Source organism: Ursus americanus, chromosome 6, assembly GCF_024610735.1.
Source record: "Ursus americanus isolate L20-20 chromosome 6, mUrsAme1.1.p, whole genome shotgun sequence".
NCBI lineage: Eukaryota > Metazoa > Chordata > Mammalia > Carnivora > Ursidae > Ursus > Ursus americanus.
In genome coordinates this window covers 4,902,269-4,929,989 of record NC_142132.1, presented here as the reverse complement: position 1 = coordinate 4,929,989, position 27,721 = coordinate 4,902,269, and the positions used below count along the sequence as shown (strand labels likewise).

At 45.9% G+C, this 27,721-nt stretch overlaps 1 protein-coding gene across 1 annotated transcript; it reads left to right on the top strand.

Annotated features, from left to right (window-relative positions):
• The first annotated feature begins 24,720 nt into the window (after positions 1-24,720).
• On the top strand, positions 24,721-26,854 carry FOXI2 (forkhead box I2). Its single transcript, XM_045809550.2, has 2 exons — positions 24,721-25,282; positions 25,994-26,854. Exons 1-2 carry the CDS (start codon positions 24,721-24,723, stop codon positions 26,434-26,436), a joined length of 1,005 nt encoding a protein of 334 aa, XP_045665506.2. The 3' UTR covers positions 26,437-26,854.
• The last annotated feature ends 867 nt before the right edge of the window (positions 26,855-27,721 follow it).

Below are 27,721 nucleotides of genomic sequence, written 5' to 3'. Positions count from 1 at the left end.
CTTACTCTTCAATCTGTTTAGAAGTGATTATGATGCAAGAAGTAAATAGAAATCTCTCTCCCCCTCTCTCTTTCTTTCTCTTTTGCTTTCTTTCTAAATGCTAGTCTATAGTTTAGTTATACTTTTTAATAAATAATTTTCCTTTTCCCTGTTTATTTGAAGTGCTTACCTATATTATACAATAGTCCTCCCTTATCCCCTGGGGATGTGTTCCAAGATCCCCAGTGGACGCTTGAAGCTGTATATGGTACCAAGCCCTACATATGTTATGTTCTTTCCTATACGTACATACCTGTGATAGAATTTAACTTATTTAAGCACAGTAAGATATTTATAACAGCAATAATGAAATAGAACAATTATAACAATATACTATAATAAAAGTTATGGGAATGTGATCTCTCTCTCTTCCAGAATATCTTATTATACTGTACGTGCCCTTTTTCTTGTGATGATATGAGATGATAAAATGTCTACATAATGAGATGAAGGAGGTGAATGACACGGACACTGTGGGACAGCGTGAGGCTGCTACTGACCTTCCGCTGATATATCAGAAGGAGGGTCATCTGGTTCCGGACCGCAGTTGACCCTGGATGTCTGAAATGTGGGAAAGCGGAGCCGTGATGAGAGGGGACTGTTGGATCATGAGTTATCTTTTGAGTTTGAGCCTTTTGTTAATCTGCTGCTCCATTCTGCGTTCTCTTTCTCATCACCAAACTATGCTCATTATCGGGACCTCACTTAACACGTTAACGTCTATTAGGGCTACTCTTGAGGAGTAATTACTTTAACTGTATTATACTTTAATAGTACACTTCTGTGAACATTTTCCTCCATTTCTTCACTTTAATTATGGCCATTAAGTGCACTGCTGGCTGCAACACGTGACTGCTTTCTGCTGAAAATGTTCATGTGGCAACTCACGTTGTCCCCATCCTCTCTAACACCGTGGCCTACAGGTACTCCTCTCAGAGCTTCCTGCCAGTGAAAGGTGGCGATGACACTTTTGGAGAGAAGGGCACTTTTTCGGAGTCCCCAGCCAATTGCCTTCCCTTATAAATAACATCAATTACATTCCCCAACCCTATTTTTTAAGTATAACAAAAATAACTCTAATATTATAAAAGTACAAGATCTCAGTATATTTCAGGCATAATAAATGATCATTATCAAAGTTCAGTTAAAAATAATTTAATGTAACTATAACAAATTCATTCACTAAGTAAAGGGATATGACAAATGCTCTACAAACCTGTCAATCAAACTAAAATGTGCTAGAAATCAGAAACAGAGTAAACGCATTTTTAAAAGATTACAGACTTCAAGGTAACATTGAGTTTTGCATGCATTTAGGAGGCTTTATTTCGTTCCAACGTAAGATGTTTGTTTGTTTGCTGACATTTAGTCAGCTGCAGAAGCATTCCCACTAGACAGCATAACCTCGAGGCTGGGAAAGACACAGCTAAATTAGCTATAAACATTCAGAGAAATTTTATTTTCAAACGAAATCCACTTCTTGATAGGGTGGAAAACAGGAGAGTTAAAAGGAATTCGAGATCAAACAAAATAAATAAAAGTACATATAAAATCTGAGGGGGATGAGAGCCATTTTTCCTGTCGATAGTTAATATTTTAAGTTTATATTCAAACCCGGACCCAAGAGAAAAATAAGTCAGGGTTTCAGTAGCAGCAAATAAAATGTAATAAACCCATAGGAGTATATTAAGAAATCAATCCACTCCTGCAAAAGTGATTGATGACTGAAACCCTATGATATCAGGAAACCGAAATGTCAAGCAATAGAACTATTTTGTCAAAAACTACATATGCACAAATATACTTACGAATATGCAAATGTATGTCTATGCATATGTATGTGTTTATACACATGTATGTGTATTTATAAATAGATGTGCATATATTTTTAGTTTTATCTTACTACTGCTTTTAAAAATGGCACTTCATATTTTATTTGATTTTTCACTAAGAAGTATGTTACCTAGCTTTTTGAAAATACAATTTACCATAACTTATCAACATGCCAATATTACTGAAATACAACGTAAAGGCTCAGAAGACAACTGATGGTGGTGGATACTGATTACGTATAGGTATCTTTACCTTTAAAAAAAAAAAGCTTACCTCAAAAATGGAATTCAAATTACTGGCTCATCAACTTTGAAACACTAATATATAGAGAGAATATTTCTCCTTATTTTCTAAAACGATAGACCACGAGCATCCCATAAATAGTGATATAGGCAACTGTACAAGTGTTTACATGGACTTCACAAAAAGTACTCAACACTCTGAAGGGTGTCTATTGGGTGCCAGTGGCAGCCTGCCCACCCACCTAAAATACGATGCCAAAGAGGCTGCGAGTCACCTGTTGAGTACATGTGAGATTAAGCTGTGGGACTGGATATGCTATAAAGAACACGTGGCACAAGATGGCCGCCATCAAAAATACAGCTCTGTGTGCGCGCCCCTGAGAGGGAACAGGAAAGAGAGGAGAGGGAACAGGAAAGAGAGGAAAAGAAAAAGAGAAAGCAAGTGTCAGCTGGCAGTGAATGAGAGAACTTGCCAGCCCCCTGACTTGCCAGAAACGACCCCAGTATAACTTCCATGGGCTAATGTTGGAAATCAGGGGCAGAGAAAGCCAGTCCATACCCTAGGAATGCTCCAACCATGGCCACTTGGAATGGGCAGCAAGAACGCGAATCCAGGGCTTACTGGAAAATCATGCAGGGGACACCAGGAGACATTTTCAAATAGTGTTGATCTGTCCCCTGGGTACTTGCAGGTTCTGACCTTTAAAACGAGACCTCCATCCCCTTCAATTCCCTTCAAAGTCAGAGTGCTTTGCTGCACTGCTGTTTCCAACTTGCCCCATATTACAGCATCATTCATAAGACATGGAGGAAAGCTGGCCCCAAACAGAGTGATAGGTATGCCGCTGCTACGGGCCCAGGGAAGGACTGAAGCATTTGATGTCCACCCAGGGTTCTCCATGACTAAGCAGAGGACTGACTGATGAGACATCAACCACCCCAGAATCTGAAGGCATTTTCCAAGTGCCCGCCAGCCACTCCTACACCTCTCCTATTTTTAAAGGTCCTGGGGGAGGGGAGGAATACCACTTCTTGGTCCTGGAACTTGGGGTGCAGGCAGAACATCCGCACAGGCAGCTGTTCCCAAGCCGTCTAGCAAATGTTCTGCTCCGCTTCTGTGTGGGTGGCTGAGCCTTCCTGCCCGGTGAGTTCAAGCCCGATTGCCAGAGAATTCCAGCCGAGCTAGAAGGTAGAGCTAATGGGAAGTTTTCGCAGGACGAGGACCAGCTGGGTGGAGTGAGGTGGGAGGAGTGAGGGGGAGGATGTGTCAAATGAAGCCTGAAGTCATTTCATAGAAGCCACATGATGAAAATGGCCAGACCATTAGCAACCCAGCTGGACCTCCTTTGTGTCTGCTTTGCACGGACATTCCAGAAGCATCTCTCCCGCCATGACAGGCCTCGGCTGTATATTTTAATTCCTGTCTTCGATTAAACATTGATCATAACGCATCACCACATGATGTTTCATGGAATGAGAGTTCTGCAGTTACCTCTGAAAAATTTTATGAGCATCCTTTGCAGAGAAATTGATCGTACAGTGGCTCGCTAGCCAGGAAGACAGATGAGTTGTAGGGCGCCGTATCCGGGGCATCAAGAGCTCCAAGAGAGGCCGTGATTTAATGAAAACGCCTCTGGACTCTAGCCAGCCACACGGTGTCCTGCTTCATCCAGAAAATAAAGCAGGGCTCACCTTCATGTGACACGCGCCAGACGCGTAGGTGTTACACACGCCCGTAGAATCCCGAGCTTCATTCGGTACCTAGAGAATATACATTCTGGACTCATCCTGCCTCTGTTTGCATCACGGTTGAACTCAATTATTCCCGAACTGGTATAAAGCACAGGACGGATTCTGACCTGGAAATGAGAGAAATGTTAGAAGTTCAAATTTTAAGAACTGTTACTGAGCTTGTAAAAGACCCAACTCAAGCGCCAGATACTTGCGTAGGGGGGTGCTACATGGCTTCGTGCATTTATCAGCCCTCATTCTCGCAGTGCCAAAAGTGGATGGTGCTCTATTCACAGGCGAGTCGAGGACGCCGTGCAGGGACATCTGTGGCTTCTCAGATTTGACATTTACCGATAAGCGTGCCATTCATATGGGTTTGCACGTTACGGATGATTTCTGGCTTCCGTTCTTAATAGAACCACAAATTTCTGGGATCAGAGCGTAATGAGCGAATTACAAATCTATGCACCTCTCAAGCAATTTTAGCACTGATGTGACTTCTAAATTGTGAGTTCTTTACTTCTGATTCCTGTATTTGCATATCTGTTCAAATCCGAATGATTAAAAAGGAGCTATCAAGGTTGATAGGCCTAAAATTAGACTTGTCTGTTCATTTTGAACGTACACATTAATATAGATGTCTCCACTTCCTGTTTTTCTCTGAACCTTCAGTGGAGGAGGATGTAGTGAGCCAACAGTTTGAGACATTTTATTTCTTTTCCAAAGGAGCCACTAACAGCATGTAAATCAATCAACAATGAAAAGCCACTTCACTTTAGAAACATGGACAAGACATTTTTAAAACCACAGTTTGGGGAAAAAGTAGATTTCTACCAACTTGATTTAAATTCCTCTCTGGTGACTTCAATCCAAGAAAAAATAGCAACAATCTCTTACACTAAGAGTTATTGTAGGTGGTTTTCAAAATCATTTTATCCAACGTGATTAATCCCCAAAAAAACGTATTTTAACACTTGTCTTTAAACTCACAAAATGCATTCTGATTACGTCATCATTCACCGTAATTCCCCATACATTTAGTCACCAGGAAAATTACTATAAGAGACACTTTTTAAAGTCTTTCTTTCTGCTTAAAAAGAGTAACTTGTTATTTAAAAGAATTATACAGTATTTATGGACCCTTCTTTGAAACACAGTGTGCAGAAACAACACTCCATAAATAAATAAGGAGCTTTTTTGGGGGAAAAAAATCACTTGGTTTTCCATATCCACAAAGCAGTGGGGGACATGTAGGATCTGTCTGCTCTTCAGGGGATGGGATACCGCCCAGAACTTTAGGGCTGCTACCCTCCGTCTGGCAACATATGCGCTTTTCAATCATGCCTCAGATAAAATCAGAACCAGAAGGATCCAGTCTGGGTTTTGACAGCTCTTCAATCTGTTACTGGCTAGGACACATGATACGGCTGTTCGCTTTTTCCAGGAAGCCCCCATTTTGCAAAGAGCCAAACAAGGTGCATCCACCTTGCTTCAGCAAAGACGAAGCCTGTGGCCTATCTTTTAGAAATGACACTGTTGTCAACTAAACCACGGTCGCTGCCGATCCTTCAGAGAGGATCGAGGTCTGCGTGGGAGGCTCGGCCTGCTGTAGCCACCGGCAGAATTACAGTCACGCACACGGTCGGAAGGTCATGCCGCCACAGTTAAAGGTGGTTTGGGTTGTTCATTCCAAGCTGGGGCTGTCTTTCCTACTTAGTAACTTGAGCACCTCGGCTTTTACAGGGACGTACTTGGAAAAGGAAACCATGATTCCTTCAAGGCAGATTCTGGGCCCCAGGTAACTTCTTGAAAGAATTTTTGTATCCATCTTGCTTTGACTTGATGAGAGTCCTAATTGTTTTTCTCCCTTGAGTGATTAATTGTTGAAGAGTCCTGCCATCTGGGACCTCGGCTTACCAACACGGAGGGATTCTTAGTGTGAGCAATTAAACAGTGTCCATGTTCAAGCCTTCCATTCTCCCGTCTTCCGTATCATCAATTCAGGTGTCTTGCAGATTAAGTTACCCGAGGCTGGCTTGCCCGGACTGTTGGGGGGGGTCCCCATCAGGGAGAAATGCTGTAATAACTTCCCAGAAGTATCCAACCGGGCTATTAAGGGCTTGGAAGGCGGTGTCGGCTGCTTCCTTGAAACAAGGAGGTGTTCTCGTATCTACGCCCTGCTGTGCCTGGCCATAGAATTAGACAAAGAATCTTTCCCTAGAGCACAAGAGGGATTCTTTTCCCACACGTTTCCTCCTCTGTGATACCAAGTGTCTGGAAATTACATCGCCCTCTAACAGAAGGTTACAGACAGGTTTACACACTTTTTGGTTCCCACACAAAATTATTATATGGTAAAATGATCTTTGGGTCCTAACTCAGGTGGGTCTTGATCTCATGCTTAGATCAGCCATTTTACAGGAACCGGTCAGAAGCTCTGGTTTCAGCAGTTACTTTATAAATACTGTAACTTCTCACAGGGTTTAAAGCTTAGAGAGGCAGGGATGGAGGGGCAGGTAATTAAGGCAGGAACGGGGTATAGTAACTGCTGAGAATGAAGTCCCCAAATGCATAAAGGGCTTTCGGTTTTATGGTAATTAGTGAACTTTGCTGATCCTTACAAAACATTAGATTCATCATGTTATTAGGAGCAAGCCAATACATCCTGAGAATTGAAAGTACCAATTACTGAGAAAGGCAGGGATGACGCAGGGGACTAAAGATAGAAGAATGGCTTGAAAATCCATATAAGAGAGTAATTACACCCCCCGGTCCCATCCAGTGTTTCTGAGACCCTCTACCCATAAAAGAAAAGAACACTTAATTTCTGAAGCAACTAAACCAGAGGGTCTCAGACTCAAGAGCATCAGGCAGAGAGGGAGATGGGAGTAAAAGGTCTCACTCAAACAGGGAGATTGAGTGAAATTCTACAAGATGAACAGTGAGGCAGGAGTCCTTCCATCTCCCAGCCCGACAATATCACAGGCAGGGTCTGTACCCAGGCAGAGTGCTGGGACATCCCTTCAAGAAATTTGCCTCCGTATTATTTTCTGACTTGACATTCAGCGGTCAACTCCAAAGTTGCCTTGGTTTTGCACGTGTGTATGTGTGTGTGTGTGTGCATGCACACACACATGAGCTACCAACCAACTTTTTTATTGCCTCACTCCTAAATATGAATTGTCAGCCAAGAATCACTAGACCTTTAATGATAGGCTCCAACATGACAGATAAAGATTGAACTGATTCAAACATTAAAAAGCTTAAATGAGCTCAAAGGAAAGACAACACAGGACCCAGAAGATAATTTCAAAAATAATTATAGTTAATATCCTAAAAGACGTAAGAGAGAATTTTGCAACCATGAAACAAGAATAAGAAGCTATAACAAAGAAAGTGCAAAAAATAAGAAAGTATTCTGGTTAAACATATTTTCGAAAATATCCATGAAAACTAAAACAAAACAGAAATAGAACAATAGGAACATAAAGTCAAGGATTTCTCTCAGAAAGTAGAACAATAAGAAGAGAGGATTGATAGGACAGAGAAGACAAGAAAATAGTGGATCAATCCAGTATATACAAGGGAAGACCTGAAACACTTCCAAGGAGGAAAAAAATAGACCCTAACCCAGGAATCAAGAATTTTAAATAACTTTGTACTTCTCAGCAGCTTTTGAAGCTGGGATATAATGAAAAAATATCTTCAAAATTCTATGTAAAAATAATTTCCAAACTATGTATCAATACCCTGATAGACTACTAAACAAAGTAATGGTAGAAATTTCAATGTATAAAATTCTCAAAAACATGTACTTCCCCATCACCCTTTCTTGTGAAGCAACAAGAAGCTCTCTACCTTAGAAGAAGCATATAATCCAAGAAAAAGAAACACATGAGACCCAGAAACCAGGAGGTTCAAGAAGGAAAGAAAGAGGGAAAAGAAATTCCCTGGATAATTTCAAAGGAAAGTCCAAATGAAAATAGAGAGCAGGAAGTCTGGTTTAGAGAAATTAATTAAAAGAAGGACTTCAGAAAGATGATTTCTCAGACATATATACAAAACTAGGTAATTTATCATCAGACAAGTTAGATTTTGTAAAGAATTGTACTCATATGCCTTGTCGAACATGTTGAAGGTATGGAGAGACTTAGATGTTCAAGGAAAACAATGTAAATTTTAAAAACTGAGGCAATCGTTAACTCTTGGAAAAATAACATTATACGTAAAAGAAAATGGAATCATACCATTATGCTTGGTCAGCAGTGAAAGATAGTTCCAGAAGTAAAATAGATAAAAGACTGAGAATGAATTTAAATAAAAATTAAGATGCTAAACTGGGAGAAGGGGTTGGAGGATTAGGTATAGGTGAACCAAAATCTCATCTCTTTTAAAATAAAGCCAGTAGGTAAAGCTAAACTGATGAGTTGGGAAATAACAATATCTGCATATTATTTAAATGTGGATGTAAAAATTTAAAAACCAGGCAATAGAGTTTACAAATTATTACTTCTATGGAACAGGATTGGTAGGGGGATAGGAAAGCAAATAAGGTCTTTCTGTAAGTTCTTTGTATTACTTTGATTAAAATATTAATTAAAAAAAGAAAATGAGTACTAGCATGTACTTTAGAATTATGGAGGAAACTTCAGAATGCCTAACAGAAAAAATCAAAGTGGTCATCTCTGTGGACTAGGGAAGGAGGTGGGGAAGGAGGATAGGGAGGGGGAAGGAGAGCTTTATGTTTTGCTCTCACCCATTTAGCATCACGAACGTTGCTTTAATAACAAAAAACAAAATAACTGCAGGATTAAAAGCTAACATATTTAAATTCATTATAGTAATTAAAAAAATAGATATCAAAATCCACCAAAAGGAAAATGTCCTAGCTAACAAACACTGAAAGCTTACTGAGTGCCAGTTTCCTGAGCTAAATGCTAAATGAGTTAATGCGTTTGGTGTTTAAAGTCCTATGAGGTAGTCACAGCCAACTTAACCCCAATTTAATGCATAAAGAAGTTAACGTTTAGCAGGGTTAAGTAACTAGATTACTTACAAACCATAGTGGAAGAAGATCCAAGACTAATTAATCCCAAACCCAAATACTATGGTTTTTAGCCACCATCTTGCATTATCCCTCTGCAATTCGAAGTCTCCAAAATGTGCTCGTGACCTTTCTTTTCTTCATGTCAAAATGGCAGCAGCAGTGAGTAATGTTTGGAAGACATTTACTGCTAGATTTTCAAGTCTTACGTTTTACTTTTGCTAAAGTTCTTGTTCACATCTCTCATTTATGTTGAAACATTTTCTCCCCTGGAACTTGGATTTGGGGTCTGTGTTAGAGTATAGAGCTGTGTTAGGCTATAAAAAGAAGCTTTAATTTCAGAAATATGATCTCTCAGGGAAGAAAATGTCAGAGATTTGAAAATTCAGGGACATCTCACAAAACAAAGCCCATTGCCAATACTATTAGGGCCCAGGGCAAGATACTTTGTTTATGGACCTATCTACTACAAATCCTGAAGGCAAAATCTTACACTTACCACCCACCCGAAGTGTACGGAGTCATTAAGATGAATAAGTTGGACATCTAAAGGATTGGTGAGGACTAGAGCAGACCTCTTATGCAGGTGTGGTATGGAGACTGGTGTAACCTCTTTAGAAAATTAATCAATGTGTAATAAATCTAAACATATACATACCCTAGGAGTGGGTAATTCTACTCCTAGAAAGTCATATGTATCTTCACCAAAATATTTGTATAAGATATTCATAGCAGCACTATTTCTAATAGCCAAAATACTGGAAACAGTACAAATATCCACCATAGGAGGGATGGATAAAATGGTCACACAACAGAATGTATTATGGCAAAAAAACACACACACAAAAAAACAAAAAACAAAGGAACTATAAGTATTTGCAACAATGTAGTTGAATTTCACCAAAAGAAATGTCGAATGAGAGATCTAGACCAAAAACAGCACATAATGAGGATTGTATTCATATAAAGTTCAAAGCCAAGCACAACTCATCCATGTTAGAGATCAGCATAGAGGGCGCCCATGGCTGGGAGGACAGGAGGCTCTCTAATGGGCTATAACCTTCTGGGTACTGATGGATGGATGAATTCACTATGAAAATTCGTCAATTTGTATACCTGACTTGTGGACTTTTCTGTAGAAATATCAATAATATTCACAAAAAAATAAATTGAACCAGGGAAGAAGTCTTGATACATTTGATACATTCTGAGGTATGTGTACCCTCAGTTTAACTTGGGCATATTATAAAATTCTTGGCTTAGAGGAGAAAATACTACATACACATATCATTATAACAAGCTTAGCTATCCTTCCCTGCCCTAAATTTTTGTTCCAGTTTGCTCTGTCTTTGAGCCTTTGCTCTTTCCATGCCTCCTTCCTAACACACGCTTTCTTGTCCTCCGAACCCTACTAACATCACGTTTCCACAGTGAACCAATATGGCGCCTTTGCGTCATCCTGTCCTTTTGTGTCCTACACGGCACTTAGACACTTGCCTCAGTCCTTCCTCACTGGTGTTCTTCCTTCTAGACAGTTTCAAGCCTGCACAACTTAACACAGATCCTGGCATACAGTTAGGTGTTGCTTAAATTCCTGTTGACTAAGCATTAACGCACGTCCTTCTGGTAACTTATGAGAACTATGAAGAGTGCCCAAGGAAAAAAATCACAAGAACTGGCATAACCTTGCTCCACACACTTTCATACAGGTAACACCTTGTTAAAATGATGATCACAGACAAGCCTTGAGGAAAAAGAAATGATCCAGAAGGGTATTGTGCAATCAAGGGTAGAGGAAAGATGTAAAGTTGAAAGCCAGAAAGTCACTTTCTCCCTCCAGGAGTGCTTTCTCGAGGAGTGCTTTCTGTACCGGGGCTGGGTGCTCGCACATCCGCCTCTCACAGGCTGAGTCAACCTTCAATCAGGAGATTTATGGTCACACTTTCCTGAACCACCCCTGCTCTCCGCGCTCTCACCTGCATAACAGGGATCCACTTTTCCTACCTTGTGGACCACGGGAAATCTCGAATGAGATCACATCTGTAAGGGTGTTTTGTGTGCCCCGAAGCACGTGTAGATATGAGGAGTTATAATTTTTTGCTGATAGCACAGATCAGGATCACACCATTAAAAGGAACCCAGCAGCAGCAAAACAATCCAACTAGTAGCACTGAATTAACTGGCAGAGTATCTCTTCCCAATTAAGAAAACAGACATTACTTTAGGTATTACAAGCAGAGAAGACTGAACGCAGGGAATCTGATGATGAAATTATTGGATAAAGGTAGTATGACAGTGACACAGAAAGCTGCCACACCCCTGCCTGAGCTAACGCTCCTCAGCCCGCAGTCCACTGTCCCTGCTCTCGTGAACAGGACCCTAGGAGCCATTGTCTGCTGGCAGCCGCCTCTGTGGGACAAACTCAGCTCACCTGCCAGTGCTGTAAGTACTCCTGCCAACGCTGGCAGCTTCCCATAGTTCCCCATTGCTGCCCTTGACCTCTGGCCTTGCCTCGGCTGGAGACACTGCCTGGAACGGAGCGGCTTCTCTGTGCACATGCTGGGTGCAATCTTGCATTGCCTGAAGCCACCGGAAAGCCTGCTTCCACTGGGAGCACTGCTTCCGAAGGCTTCTACCCTAGCAGAACAAAAGGACATAGAACATCTAGAAGGACAGAAGTATGAAAGGCTGCAGCAGGCAATATCTGGCACCATGTTCAATACCTGTTATTTTTAAATCCAGCCCTGATCATTGTAACCACACTGATATGTAAGGAGAAACAGACCAACGGGCTAGAATTCGTTTTAAAAATAATTCTTTCAAAAATAAGTGGTAAGAAGATATTTCTGGTTTTGTAAAGGCTTCATTGACCATAACTTCTTAAAAAGTGTACATATTTGGTTCTCAACAAAGTGTTTTCTGTAGAGAAAAAAACCCACCGTAATCTTGCACAGCACATTGCAAATACTTCTGCAACATCTTTTTTTTTTTTTTTTTTTAATCCCTCACAAAACCTTTCTGAGAGATGGCCTGTTGTATGGATAGAGGAATCTGAGGTTTGGGGGAGTTTAAGGGGCATGTCCTGGGCGCAGGGGTGGTTGGTGGCCTGAGTGTTGATGGTGACTTATCTGTTTCTTCCCTCAGGAACGCCTCTGACGTAGTCAGGGTGCCGAGACAGAAGCAGCTAGACTGCGTGGGCCAAGAAGCCCAACTACAAGACCCATCCTTTGCACACTAAGTAAGCGCGTGGAACCCGCCACGCCGGTGATGCCTCATGGTGCAAGGGCGACCTTGAACTGAGGCCCTGCTCCACTGGGCCTGGAGAGACCCGCAGCTAATTATCATCTGGTAATTAGACTGGTTCCATTTTTCCTGAATGCAATTCTCTACAGATGTGTAACCAAACTAAACAGATGTTGGGTGTTTGCCTCCATGTCTGCAGAGCTGCTGTTCTGTGAGTAGCGTCTTAAGGTAACGGAAGGCACAGGGGACAATTATAAAATGCTGAGAAAATTACTTCTTTTCCACCAGGCCCTGGGAGAATCTGATGGAAACTGAGCTAATGCTTAGACATTGGCTGGGAAGGACGCAGGGCCTGGCATGGCAAAGAGTTCAGGGGGGAGGTCTTTTGAATGCAGTGCACTTTCCATCAATTCCAGATCATCGGAGGCAATGCTTGAGCTGATGTGGGCACAAGGGACCTTCAGATGAAGTCCACGGAGATCAGAAGGTGTGAGTTGGGGGTACCAATCTGCTCCAGAAAGCATCTCCAAAACCTAAAAATTGAGAAAATTGCAGAAATCCAAAAGTTTAAAAAAATACTGTAAACAAGCAAACTCCGAGGGGGTAACCCCTAGAAAATCCCTGGAAAATGCAGCAAGAGGAAGAAGAGCCAGACTCTTCTAACTGACACATGGAGGTGGCAAAAGCTAAGAACCAAATTACAGGCAATCATCATGTGGAAACAGGAAGATCATTTCCTTCAGCCAGGTGTGCCAGAAAACCAATTAAAAATAAATAAGTAAACAAATAAACACAATTGAACAGATTAGCATTATGCTATATAATGTATCTTTAATTCAATATTTTGATCTAATTGAATATATTATTAAATACATAAGTAATTTTATTATATGCTATATAATATATTAATATAACAATTATGTTATATAACATGTAACAACATATATGATAAAATATCAAATGTGATTGCTACATTATTAACATATTAATATGTAATTATTTTGTTATTTATAAGAGTTACTCTTTAATAATGATGTATTGAGCCATAAACTGGTACTTCGCGTGCATTACCTCACTTACCCTCCATGACCCAGTGAAGCAGATGCTATTATTACATAGGTTACCCACGGGGATAATGAGACTCAGAGAGGTTTGCTAACTGAGGCAAAGGAACAGAGCAAGGAAGTGGATTCCAAGCCAGGACTGCCTACCTCCAGAGTCCGTGCTCTTAAATGCTAATTTCCTTGCCACTTAGGCAAGGTGCGGGCTTCCATTGCCCTTTGGTTCCTGACATGAGCATTCTTGGCTCATGCTCTGCGTCAGGACAGAACAGGGAGAGGCAGTCTGGGCCACACATAGCGAGATCTGGAAAACCACTCAGGACTTCCTCATTTCTGGAGGAGCAGCAATCTTCTCTCTGTGGCCCCTACACAGACCAGACGCGGCTGGAGACACTGTGCCCTTCCCCTGAGCATTTCACATCATCTCCACCTGCATCCCCGGCGAGGAGGAGCCAGGAGCCCAGCCCCTTCTGTCTGCCTGCCTGTGCTGACCCAATACAAGACTGAACTGAAGTGGTCAGGAATCAAGGGACATCAATTAAACTTAAAAAAAATGATAAGGAATTGAAAATAAAATGATATTCGGATGTTTCGTCATTGTAGGATGTAGCCAGAATTGCATCTGGGCAGCAGTAATCAAGGAGTCAAAAAGCTCTAGTAGTCAAGAGCATCCTAACGTCTATCCTGGTCTATTACATGCATATTACCATATATATTTCATAGTAAAAATAGGATTTAGATGCTCATACAGTTGGCAAGTTAAGAGTTGTAAAAAAACAGGTCTCGCTTTTACAGACCTGATCATTCACACATGAAGCTTGGGTGGGGGCTCTGCCCAACCGAGATCACCTGTCGTGGGAAAGGAACAGCCCAGACAGGAACGTCCAATGGCTCCCAGGCACCTCCTGCTTCCAACTTGAAACTGGATGCGTTTAGCTTAATAATCAGTGAAACTTCAAATTCATTCCAAATACATTCTTCTTCTTCTTTTTTTTTAAGTCAAGGGCATATTCATGATGTTTAATTTCAGCAGATCTTTCTCTGAAATAAAATTTCTACACCTATTACAAAGTCCTGTGTATTTAATAGCATTTTGTTTAAAAAAATTCAATAGAATTATCATGAAAATTGGCATTACAATTTTAAATTAAAATTTTAAAAATATAGGGAAGGAAAAATAAAAAGATGAAAATTGAAAGGGAGGCAAGCCCTAAGAGACGCTGAACTCTAGGAAACAAACTGAGGGTTGCTGGAGGAGTAGGGGGTGGTGATGGGCATTAAGGAGGGCATGTGGTGGAATGAGTACTGGGTGTCATAAGCAACTGATGAATCACTAAATTCTACCTCTGAAACTAATTTTAAAAAAGGCCAAATGAGGGGCACCTGGGTGGCTCAGTCGTTAAGTGTCTGCCTTCGGCTCAGGGCATGATCCCGGAGTCCTGGGATCGAGCCCCATATTGGGCTCCTCTGCTGGGAGCCTGCTTCTTCCTCTCCCACTCCCCCTGCCTGTGTTCCCTCTCTCGTTGGCTGTCTCTCTTTCTGTTAAATAAATAAAATCTTTTTTAAAGAAAGCCAAATGAATTGATTTCTGAAAAAAAATTAAATATAAAAGAAATTTTATGATAAAACAAACTTATCCAATTTGTAGGATATCTTTCTTGAGGAAAGGTTGTATCCTCAAAAAATTTCATTCAAGAATATCCTTATGATGGCTTTGGATTCTGAATATTTCTTTCCTCTTATCTGTTTCACTACTTAAGCTTAAGTTCCTTGGAAGTAATGGAACTTAAGCTACCTATCATGTGACATAAATGTGGGATTTTTCATATCAAATGGGTCTACTTGAGGAAATGGACTGTAACTTCCCACTAGATGGCGTTACAGTCACATAATTAAGGACAGGAACACTCCCAAGAGGAAAGATCAGCATGCAAAACCACCACGTGGTTACAAAGAGGGTAACTTCAATGTCTTAACTCAGCATACTGGAGTTTGTGGTCTGTTTATCCGCTACAGTGAAGACAAGGCACACTCATTATTTAAAAAAAAAAAAAAAATTAGGAAAAAAAATCCAGACCAGTGAAGAGAAAAAAAATGCACCATTATTTGCCACCCTAACTACACGAACTGGCACATTTTGTGCCAGGATATGTGCAAAGTGCTTTATACGTGTGATTTCATTTTACCCCAGGGGGCTGGGGAGGGCCTGGGACATGGTTACTATTACATTAGAGATAAGGAAACTGAGGGTCCAAGTTAACCAATTCAGTGTCACACAGTCAAGATTCAAACCTGACTCAATGTGACATTACAGGTTGGCCTGACGAATGCAGCCTCATCGCCAAAGCCAACCACTGTTAATGTTGTCCTATTTGGTGTCTGCAAATGTCCACCTGTCTGCAGAGACACAAGACAGTAAGGGTTACCATAAAACTTAGAATGCCCTTCTACGATCCCAATGGTTGCCATAAGTTCTAACATTCAAGTAACCCTACGTAAATTCCACCACACCCATTTATTAAAAATATGCATGAAAGAAAATGAACATTGCACCATTCGCTTACCAACTGTGGTTTCCAGCTTCTTACTCCTCAGTGAATTCCAGCCTTTTGACATACATGGAATGAAATGAGAGGAATGTAACTCTATGCCAATACAGCAACGGACCACACAGAGAAAAGAGACATTTCAAGTGATTTTAGAACATACTCCCTTGACTGTACTTCATTACTGGGATTTATTTTAAGGATAAAAAAGAACTGCAAAGAAATCTTAAATCTCATTCAGTAGTTGCTCTGTTAATATACTCGTATGGCTGTTTAGAAACCACAGAAATATACTGTAACATGAAGCAAGAAGTAATTATGTTAATATTATTAGGAACCAGATTTCCAGTGTAAGAGAAATGAGACATGGGTATACAGTAAATGTTGAAAAAAAAAAAAAAACCCTACAGGTTAAATTTAAATACAAAGTATATTAACCTGTGATTTTTAAAAATATATATTTCCTAGGAGAGCCTGGGTGGCTCAGTTGGTTAAGTATAGGACTCTTGGTTTCAGCTCAGGTCATGATCTCAGGGTCGTGAGGTCGAGCCCCTCATCAGGCTCCATGCCCTGTGGGGAGGCTGCTTGAGATTCTCTCTCTCTCCCTCCCCCTTTGCCTCTCCCAGCCACTCATGTTTTTTTTTCTCCTTCTCTCTCAAATAAATTAAATATATGTATATTTCCTAGCTCTGCCCACTGAAAGGTCTAGAAACAATGTTATTTCTTCCCCAGGAAACCATTCTCCCTATGTTTAAGTTTCTGTTACTATTCCCCCTAAAAGGGAACCAGGGCCCATGGGAGAAATAGCTGATTCATGATCCGGGTCAAGGAAAGTACAAAATGAACCTGGGACATCTTGGGTCAGAAAGCAAGGAAACATTCAAATACTGGCAGGGCCATGTCAAAAGGACACAGTGGCTAGCTCAAAGGGACTACCAATGCCCCAGTCTGGGGACAAGATAAGCATTACAAAAATAATGAGAATTTATTAAAGCGTTAACTACATAAAAAATTCCTGACTCCATAGTGATACTCAAAAAAAGTTCTCTTATTCAACTTATTGTTTCCAATTAAGATCACTGTTTCGCCAACACATTACTCTTAACATTGATCAATAAAGGGAAAGAATCATGGTTTTGTTTTTGTCTTTTTAATAGGAATTGTAGTTCAGGGAAACCAAATAAGTCCAGTTGATGACAGAAAGCTCTATTTTACAGAAAAATGGCAGTTATTAATGAATGTTAATGAAGTGATGGAATTAGGGAAATTTCCAGGTTGCAACTCTCAAGAGAGTGATTCAGGCACCGATCACTAACAGAAAATAAGATCAGTAGCAATTCCTACCTAGGGATCCTTTTACCTAGGGAACGGGATTTTTGGTTTTGTTTTTAATTTTTTATTTAAACCAATTTAGTTAACATATACTGCATTATTAGTTTCAGGGGTAGAATTTAGTGATTCATCAGTGGCATATAACAGCCAGTGCTCATTCCATCACGTGCCCTCCTTAATGCCCATCACCCAATTATCCCTCCCTTCCACCTCCCCTCCAACAGCCCTCAGTTTATTTCCCATAGTTAAGAGTCTCTTATGATTTGTCTCCCTCTCTGTTTTTATCTTATTTTATTTTTCCCTCCCTTCCCTTATGTTCCTCTGTTTTGTTTCTTAAATTCCACATATGAGTGAAATCAAATGGTATTTGTCTTTCTCTGACTTATTTTGCTTAACATAATATCCCCTAGTTCCATCCACATCATTGCAAATGGCAAGATTTCATTCTTTTTGATGGGTGCGTAATATTCCATTGTATATATACCACATCTTCTTTATCCTTTCATCAGTCAATGGACGTCTGGACTCTTTCCACATTTTGCCTATTGTGACATTGCTGCTAAAACTATCGAGGTGCAGGTGCCTGTTTGAATCACTGTTTGTAACCTTTGGATAAATACCTACTAGTGCAATTGCTGGGGGGATGTTTTTTATCGTATTCAAGCATCATGCCACGAATTAATTTCTAATTGCTTTTACAATGGAGAGATCTATCTGTCAGTCCCTTAACCCAATGACCACACTTGGTCAGTGAGAGGGGACCAACCTGGCCTTGTGTGTCTGCTGATATGATGGGGTAAAACCACTTAACCAGAATCTATTCCAATCTTTTTTTTTTTTTAAATATTTATTTATTTATTTATTCGACAGAGATAGAGACAGCCAGCGAGAGAGGGAACACAAGCAAGGGGAGTGGGAGAGGAAGAAGCAGGCTCCCAGGGGAGGAGCCTGACGTGGGGCTCGATCCCAGAACACCAGGATCACACTCTGAGCCGAAGGCAGACGCCTAACGACTGAGCCACTCTATTCCAATCTTGAAACTCAACTTGCAGCATTAAAAAAGTGCAGGGGATATGTTAACAAGGTTAAAATTACTGGAGGAAACAATCAGACAAACCCAGAGTTTGGGACCTCCCACAAGTCAGGACCTTTAAATAAAAACTTCGGGGCAGAAGAGAGGGGCTGTTCTAGAATAAAAGGAACTGAAGAGACATGACCAATACCTGAGAGCTCTCATAGGTATATTGGATTCTGATTTGAAAAGAAAAAGGCTAAAAAGTTATTTAGGAAAAATTGGCGAAATTTCAATATGAAGTGTGTGTTAGGCAATATTATAGAATTACTGCTAATTTGTTAGTTGTGATTATGATATGGTGTATAAGACAATGCCTTTTTTAAAAGATGGATGCTGACGTGTTTAAGAGCAAAGAATCAAAAGGTTTATAATTTACACTTAAAGGCTTCAACAACAAAATACCCACGTGCACAGAGATGGCACAAAGGCAGCAGGAGCTCGCAAACGTTAATTCGACATTTGATCTTGGTGAGAATAAAAGCTAAAACATACAAAATTAAAAGTTTAAAAATCAGTGAGATGTCATCTATTTAACTATTATATTTAAGTATAGGCAGGTTTTTCCTTAATAAAAGGAAACTGGAGTGTATTGGGAGAAGAAAAATCTCATAAATAAAGCCTTTCCTCAGTTATCTATCAAGAACAGACAGAACATGTTTGAGTGTCTTTAACTTATAGAGAGAGACCAATGCTAAATGTACGATTCCTTCTCTAGACCAAAGGATAATTGATTAATTGAAAGAGAGAATGCCAACAGATGCTAATGAGTATTTTACATGTACCCACCGAGGGAGTCTTCATAGTAACTATGAGAAGGGCACTATTAGCTCCACTCTGCAGATGGAGAAACTGAGGCTTGGAGGGGGCTAGCAGGTGCTTGGGACTGGAGCCAACACTTGGATCGAGGTCTATCTGCAGCTAGAGCTCTCACCTTTCATGTTCTCCGGCTGAAGGAAAGTTTTGGCAATCAGCAGAGCCCTGATGTTGCTTTAGTCTTTTCTCTCAGTGATAAGAGTTTGAAGCAAATTTCAGGTATGAGCTACTATAGGGCGGTGGCTGTGTATTAATCGAGAAACCTAATAGGTCAAAGCACTTCCCAGGTGGGGAAAACATGAAAGTCAGAGGCCGATTCACTGACCTAAGATCCGTGGCTTGAGGCCGGGGTTGGGTTGACTCCCACCAGAGCTCTTGGCCACAGTGGTCCCTGCCCTGACTTCTTCTAGAGTGAGAAACTGGAAATCCGTGTATCCTCCCAGAACTTGGGGCCTTCTTGGGAAGACAAGAACTGCAAACGTCAAGGACAATTTTTGTGGATGCTGTAAACGATCCATTCAAAGACCAAAAAGCTTGAATTCTCTCTAATTTCGAATATTTTAAGAAGTGAAGTAGACTCCTCCAACCAAGCTGGGTCCTGCCAATCAGTCTTAAATCTCAGTGGACATGCCTTTCTTGGAGTCCCACACAAAAGACAGGGAGAAGTAGGGGCATAGGGTCAGGGCCTTGCCCCAGGGTGGGCAGGCTCAGTAAGAAGTGAGCCTTCTCCCTGCAAAGGAGGGGTCACTGAACTGGAATGACATGGCCCTGTTTGCTTTTAAGTTTTCTGCTGCTGTGTGACGAACTGCCCCAACTTAGCAGCTTAAAACAATATCTATTCATTAGCTCGCGGTTCTGTAGGTCAGGTGTCTGGAAAGCAGGGCGGGGTTTTCTGTTGGGACTTAAATCAAGGTGTTGGCTACTGTACCTGGCGCCTTGTCCTCTTTCAAGGTCACTGCTGTTACTGACAGGACGCAGTTCCTGGTGGCTGTAGGACTGAAGTTCCTGCTTCCTTGATGGCTATCAGCCTGGGGCCACTCTCAGCTGCTAGAGGCTGCTGTCATTGATGAATTCAGTTTGGGACGTGTTGAGTTAGAGAAGAGGACATCCTTGGGGCGCCTGGGTGGCGCAGTCGTTAAGCATCTGCCTTCGGGTCAGGGCGTGATCCTGGTGTTGTGGGATCGAGCCCCACATCAGGCTCCTCTGCTGGGAGCCTGCTTCTTCCTCTCCCACTCCCCCTGCTTGTGTTCCCTCTCTCACTGGCTGTCTCTATCTGTCAAATAAATAAATAAAATCTTAAAAAAAAAAAAAGAGGGAAGAGGACATCCAAACGGCTGACAAAAATGACAGAATCTTTAGTGAATTCAGGAGTTCTCAATTGGGAGTGATTTGGCCCCACAGAGAACAGGCGGCAATGTTCTAAGACATGTCAAGTTGTCACACCAGAGGGGTATGGCCAGCACCTAGGAGCCAGACATCAGGGACACCGCTAATCATCCTGCGGTGTACAGGGTGACAAAGACTCGTCCAGTGTCGATAGCGCTGAGCCTGAGCGCCCGGATGCTACTGGCTGGTACTTAAACTCACAGAGCGACGAGAAGGGGGTCCAAAACAGAACCCTAGGAGGAGGGCAGGCCAACGCAGAGCCTGAGAAGAAGCTAGGAAAGGGCAGGCACAACAGAGAACAGAGTTGCCAAACAGGGAGAGAAGGGGTGTAGATTCTGGAAGGCATCAAGAGCTGCTGAGGGCCAAGCAATGAGGAGTAAAGTAATCACTGGATTCCTGGAGACGGAGGGCACCCAGAGGCTGTGCCTGAGCCGCTGCCTGTCTGCGCTGAGTGGAGAGTGTGCTTTCCAGAGGGGAGGACAGAGCAACCAGCCGCAGAGGCAGGAGAGAAGCAAAGAGCAGGAGCATCTGGAGAAGGACCCGCTGAAGACACTAAGATCTGTAATGAGGCTGGGGGGGTGGGGGAGGGGGACTGTCACAGAGGAAAGCCCTGGCAGAAGTGTGGGCGCAAGAACTGGGAACAGGGTGCCTCTCACTCAGGGCCCTGCCAGGGGGTGCCTCCTTAAATGGTGCACCTCAGGTGGCCCTTGTGCCCACCTGGTCCCAGTCCTGCCTCAGAGAGAGACCCCAGCGTGACAAAGAGGGACACCTCTCCCACGATGGCCAGAAGGGAGGAAAGCAAGGTGTGGGTGTGGCTGCAGGGGTGCTTGGAAGTTTGGTGGAGGAACTGGGGAGACCTATCTTCAAAGTAGGCAGTGGGGTCACATTTCTAAATTTTTTCTTTTTTTAATCAGAGAGAGAGCACAAGCAGGGGGAGCAGCAGGCAGAGGGAGAAGCAGGCTCCCCCCTGATCAAGGAAACCTGTGTGGGACTTGATCCCAGGACCCTGGGATCATGACCTGAGTCGAAGGCAGACGCTTAACTGGCTGAGCCACACAGGCGTCCCAGTGGGGTCACTTTTGAGAATAAAGAGGAAGGGGGACAGGGGTTTGAGAAAAGGGTGGAGTTCTGTTAGAAGCCTGGGCAGGGCGGAGGACGCAGGGGGAGCTGGGCACTCCGAAGATGGACCCTTTTTCCTTGTTATTTCATCCCCCTGAGGTTTTTTTTTTTTTCCCCCTTTTGGAAAAAATCTCATCAGAGTTCCATCCAACTCTGACTCAAGTGTTATAAAATTTCTTCCCCCAAATGACTGCACTCCATCTACTCTATCTGCTGATACTCCTTTTATGGGTCCAATCTGCTGAAAGATAAGGAGACAATTACAGTAGAGATGGGAGATGGACATCGGGCTCAGAAAGCAAAGAGCAGTGATTAAACTATGGGCCTTCCTGCACAAATTATAATGCTTTTTATAAAAGCAAAATTGAGAGAAATTACATGAAGCTTCATCTGATTATCTTAGAAGTCCTGAAACTCACAAGTGTTAAAGAATTACAATATTAACAGGAAGAAAGGCTATTAAAATTGAAGGGGATTTGGAAAGAACTATCATCTCTTTTTTATTCCTTTTCATTGTAAGAGATGAGCCAAGATGTTCTTTAAAATTCGGTATCTCTGATTTTATTATCACAGTCATACAGTTCACTGTGATAGCATTAATGCTTCCTCCCAAATCACAGTGTTAACTCCGCCAAGACAAGTGTCTTCTCCACGCGGAGCCTTGGGCAATCCAACCCCTCTGCCCTCACCCCTTCCAAGGGAGGAGCAGAAGCTTCCAGACTCTGCAGAAGCCACATACCCCTATGTGCTGCTGGGACAGAGGGGAGAAGGGCCGGAGGTCCTGCGCTGCAGGCTGTGCTGGGAAGCCCCCCACCCCCCACCCCCCACCCCCCACCATGCCTGCGTTTCTGATCCCGATGCTCTCTCTCCAGGGCTCCCGTGGTTGGGGTCAAGACTGGGCTGTGTGGCTTCTGTGCTGACCTAGTCTCATGAAGCATGGTTTCTGGAAAGCTGCCTCCTGACCAGCAGTCTTTTCAAAATGTCAGTGTGGAAACATGCATAGACTCCGGGCGAACGAAGTATTGTTAGGGAGGGCAGGAGGGCCGGGAGTGCGCTGTGCCAGTCTGCCTCCTCAGGAACGCATCTGAGTCATGCGTGCAACCATATTCACTGATGGAAAGACTTTCTTTAAGATGCTGTTACCAGGGGCACCTGGGTGGCACAGCGGTTAAGCATCTGCCTTCAGCTCAGGGAGTGATCCCGGCGTTCTGGAATCGAGCCCCACATCAGGCTCCTCCGCTGGGAGCCTGCTTCTTCCTCTCCCACTCCCCCTGCTTGTGTTCCCTCTCTCGCTGGCTGTCTCTATCTCTGTCAAACAAATAAAATCTTAAAAAAAAAAAGATGCTGTTACCAAAAAGCTTGTCGCAGGTACAGAGAGCAGCACGTGTTTAAAATTGTGAGGACATCCTGAACATCACTGAGCTGAGAGGCAGATGGTTCTGGCTGCTGTTTTTGATAGAAGCAAGAGTAAGCAGGTAGTGTTTTCCTCCCTGAGTACTCCCATCCCCCACCCCCAGCTGTCCCTGCAGCCATGGGGTGGGGGAGCTTCTGAAAGGTACCTGGGATCCCCACTACCTGTACTCCTCCCACAACAGTTAGAAATCTCCTGGGAAGAGGGAGAGGGGCAGGGGGTACAGGCTGGCTGGGGAGCTGGCTTCTACCCTCCAGAAGCCCTGAACCGCCCTGAACCGCCTTGAGGTCGGTAAGTAACTGTCTTAAGGGCAGTTACTTTTAAGGGAAGAGGCCTATATTGCAATGGAGGGACTCTCCCTTCTGCCTTTTGTTCAATTGTCCCACAAATTGGTTGTTTTACATAAAATTTGAAATTACAATTGGAGAAGCCTAAGCCCACACCAACAGTAAATGACTGACACAAGATGGGACCCTTAATTGCAAGGTCCAAATCCTTCCCTCCATCCAAGCCTTAGCTTCAATCCGCTGCCCTTCTCCTTTTCCCCACCACCAAAGGCGGAGGGGAGGCGGGCAGTAAGACTGAAACTTTGGTTTGTTAAATGAATTTAAATGTATTTGCGTTGACGATCCACAGACCCAGGGCGACACCAATTTCAATGAGACTGGCTCTGTGACAGCTGGCGCTGAATTTCCTAGATGGGGCCCATCTACTATCACGGAACCTTGATCACCAGAGAATTTTCACTTCTCCGAGCCCTGGCAGGTGGCAAGAACTCGGAGTCCTGGAGGCTGGCGCTCTTCCCAGGCACCCAGCCCTGGGGCGCCAGGCGCACGGGGTCGGGGGCGCTGGTGTGTGTGTGTGGGGGGGGAGGGCAGCCCATAGAGCTGGTGGGGAGTAGGGAGGCCCGGAGCCCGGAGGCATGGGGAGCCAGGAGGACTGGAGGTAGGGGGAGACACAGTCCCGAAGACCTGCTAGCTTGGGGGAGCCGGGAGAAACGCCTGAGCGCTTGTGGTCGTGTGCGCACAGACGCGCGGTCTTTTGGGAGTCCCAGGAAAGCCAGTGGGGGGGTTTGCTAATCCCTGCACTCCGTGGCGGAGGCCCCTGCGTGAACAAGCCAGACAGGGTTTCAGAAATAAGAGGCTTCCCCGGACAGCTCGGGCGTCCCGAGCTTCCAGCGTCTCGGCTCTCTCAGGCATCTGGTCCTCCTTCGCACCTTAATTGCGCGGGGACTCCGTATGACTCCTGTGCCACTGTCTTGGCCCAGCCAGGCCGGGTCTTGGGCACTCACGTCCTTCACCGCGCTGCCTCTCCTCGTGGCCCCAGCCCATCGACATCCGTGGGCTTCATCGAGACTCCTTGCCCAGCACAGCGGCCCTCTGCTCCCCGCCCGGTGGCCCCAACCACAGAGCGGCCCTGGGTGATGAGAGATTCAGCAAGGGCAGGGTTCCCCCATGGGCGAGCAAGGGTGCCGTGCGTTCGACTGGGGGGCTGCGGGAGACGTGGTACCTGCGCGAGGGTCCAGGACAGCCGAGACTTCGGGGCCCTAGAGGCCAATGAGGCCGGGATCGGTAGATTCCTGGGGACTCTGGTCTCCGACGCAGGCGGCACAGAGTGGGGGAATCACCGGGGCTGTGTATCTGGATCTCGTCCGGACCAGGGCGGGGCAGAAAGCTGACCCTGGGGCGGGGACCGAGACAACACTCTAACAACGCTGTCGGGGGAGGGGGCTCGTCACCCACACTCACCCCGGGCCAGGGCCCCCGACGGCATTTAAAGGGCGGAGGGCGGGGCCGGGCGGGCCGCACCCGGGAGCTGCCGGCGGCCACGCTGGATGGGGCGCCCATGAGCTTCGGCGCCGAGGCTCCCGGCCAGGCCCGTAAACGACTGGACATGGCCTCGTACTGCGACGGCTCCGGTGTCTGCCCGGCCCCGCAGAGCCAGGCCGGGGCAGCCGCGCACCCCGCGGGCTACGCGCGCGGGGACCTGGGCGCGGCGGGCGCGGGCCAGCGACTGTGGCTGAACGCGCCGGCTCTCAGCCCCGCGCCCTACGCGCCCTGCCCCGGGTCTGCGCCGCCCTATGCGGCCGCCCCGGGCTACGCCGCCCCCGGCGCGCTCCTCGGCGCCCCGGGCGGCCTGGCGGGGGCCGACCTCGCGTGGCTGAGCCTCTCGGGCCAGCAGGAGCTGCTGCGGCTGGTGCGGCCGCCCTACTCGTACTCGGCGCTCATCGCCATGGCCATCCAGAGCGCGCCGCTGCGGAAGCTGACGCTCAGCCAGATCTACCAGTACGTGGCCGGCAACTTCCCCTTCTACAAGCGCAGCAAGGCAGGCTGGCAGAACTCCATCCGCCACAACCTGTCGCTCAACGACTGCTTCAAGAAAGTGCCCCGCGAGGAGGACGACCCAGGTGAAACAGGCGCGCCGATTGCCCCGTCCAGGACTCCGCGGATTCCCGCAGCCCGGCTGCTGGCGCTCTAGGACTCGGGGCGGCCTGGGGCAACCCAGTCCCTCCCGCACTGCACAGCTAGGGGTACTGAGGCGGGAGGAGGGGAGGAGGAAAGACGTGCTGGGCGACCCCGGGACCCCCAGACCCTGACTTCGGGTCTAGGCCTCTGTGAGTCTCGAAATCTCTGTGCTCTCCCGCGGAGGAAGAACAGGGAGAGACCTTTGGGGTTACTTCTCTGACTTCAGTATCCTTTGCTGTAAAACGGGGAAGACAGTGTCTACCCCAAGAATTGGTAAGGCCAATGAGAGGCTGCCTCGCGAAGCGCGGGAGCCAACATAGAGGCCAAGCATGGTCCGCTCCGCGCCATTGGCAGCGTGACTGCCACAATCCAGGTGGCTGTGCGCCCCATAGGCTTTCTCCCTGGACTTGAACTTAGAGAGGCTCAGTATTCTTGGTTGTTGCCCTTCCCTGGCTTTCCTGGCCTGTCCACATTCTTCCCAGTCTAGCTGGGAAGGCCCTCCCAGGTGCAAACCTGAAGGTTTAGGGTGGGGGTGAAGACTAATGGAGGGGCCGCTCGGGGAATCTTCTTGAAGTTGACCTCCATTCGTCATATTCACACCATGGTCAGTCAAACGCCCTATTTTCTGAGCTGAGCCCTCTCTTCCTGCGCAGGTAAAGGCAACTACTGGACCCTGGATCCAAACTGCGAGAAGATGTTCGACAACGGGAACTTCCGACGGAAGAGGAAGAGGAGAGGAGAGGTGAGCGCCGCTGCTTCCTCGGGAGTCAGGAGCCCGGGAGGAGCCAAGGCACCAGAGCTGGAGCCCCTCGGCGCGGCCTCCGCGGACCTGCAGGCGCCTCCGTCCCCGCCCGCGCCCGACGCTGCCGCCTGCTTCTCCAGTTTCGCCTCGGCCATGGGGGCCCTGGCGGGTGGCTTGGGTACCTTCCCCGCGGGCCTGGCGGGAGACTTTTCTTTCGGGAGACCGACGATGGTCGCCGCCCACGGACCCCAGGCCGCAGGTCCCGCACCCGGCTTCGGCGCTGGCCATCAGACGGCGGCCACCAGCTTCCGCGTAGGCCACTTCGTCTACAGTCGGGAGGGGACAGAAGTTTGAGGGGAGGCGGGGATTGTCCCAAGTGCTGTCCGGAGGTACTGAGCTCAAGCCCGGATTCCCGCCTGCTTGGCGCCGCAGAGTCGGTGTCGAAGAGGGAGCGCAGAGCCCCCGGGGGGCCGCTGCGGAGAACTGACTGAGCCTAGCCCATCTCAGCCTCCTGGTGGCCCGCCTGTTGTGCCCGACCCAGGCGACCGTTCACATGGAGCAAATGGGCCACTCCCTGCGCCACTGGTTCTTCCAGTGCCTCTGGACCTTGAACCTGTGCTCGGCTGGGATCTGCCTTCAAGGGGCGACAGGTGGCACCCGCCCCAGTTTTTTCGAGGGGAGCCCTGGCCCACTCCAAAGAGACTCCTAGGTGCTTGTGGGAGGGCTGCCCCCCGTGCTACCCGCGGCCCATTTCCTTCTCCAGCCCAGCCTGGTCCACCCAGAGGCTCAGGGTTCTGGCGGGGGGGGGGGGGGGATTAGTGGCAGCCCTGTGGGATCAGGTAGCTTCTCTTCAGCCTCACCAGGAGTGTGGCAGCGAGGGGGATCTGGGACTCCTGGGACTGGGAGGGTGTGATAGGGACTTTGTTGTGGCTGCTGCTGCTGGGAAAATAGAAGGGAGGAGGGCTGCCAGAGGCCAGGGGACAGCAGCTCCTTTCCCTTTTGGTGCCTGGCCCTTACTGACCCTGTCCTAGGACCAGGCACCTCAGGGGACCACGGGAGCAGTGCCTAGCACCCCGGAGTCACAGGAGGGGTTCCGGTTTGCTCCCCATGCCATTCACACTCACTCCCTGCGCACTTCTGCTCCTCACCCCCAGCTTGGGCCCGAGCTCGCCTCTGCATGCGGAGGGAAGCAGCAGCCTCCCGTGTCAATGTAAGCCCACTGTCCTAGTCTGAATCTACCCAGAAAGTTCTCTTTGGAGCCCACAGCCATTGGGAGGAGAAAGTTTGGCCCCGGTACCAAACTTAGGCCCTCTCCGAGTTTCTGGTGGCTTAGGGGACCAGTCATTTCAGGGCGCGTGGTGGGCTCGCCTTCTTTCCCTGCACCCAGGGACTCCAGAGAGGCGCCTTCCCTGGGAGAGCACAGGGAGAGAGGTGTTAACGTGGAGTTAACGTGGAGTAGAGCAGTGGAAGATTTGCTAGCCAGCCAGAACTCCTATCTCCACCCTCTGGCAGGTTTTCCATGCCTAATTCAGAATCCCAGTGCGGCTGCTGGTGCTGGAGAGGAGAGCTGCCCTCCTGTCTGTTCTTCAGAGCTGACCAGCCATGGTCCCGATGAACAGTGGTGTGTGTGGGGGGGTGG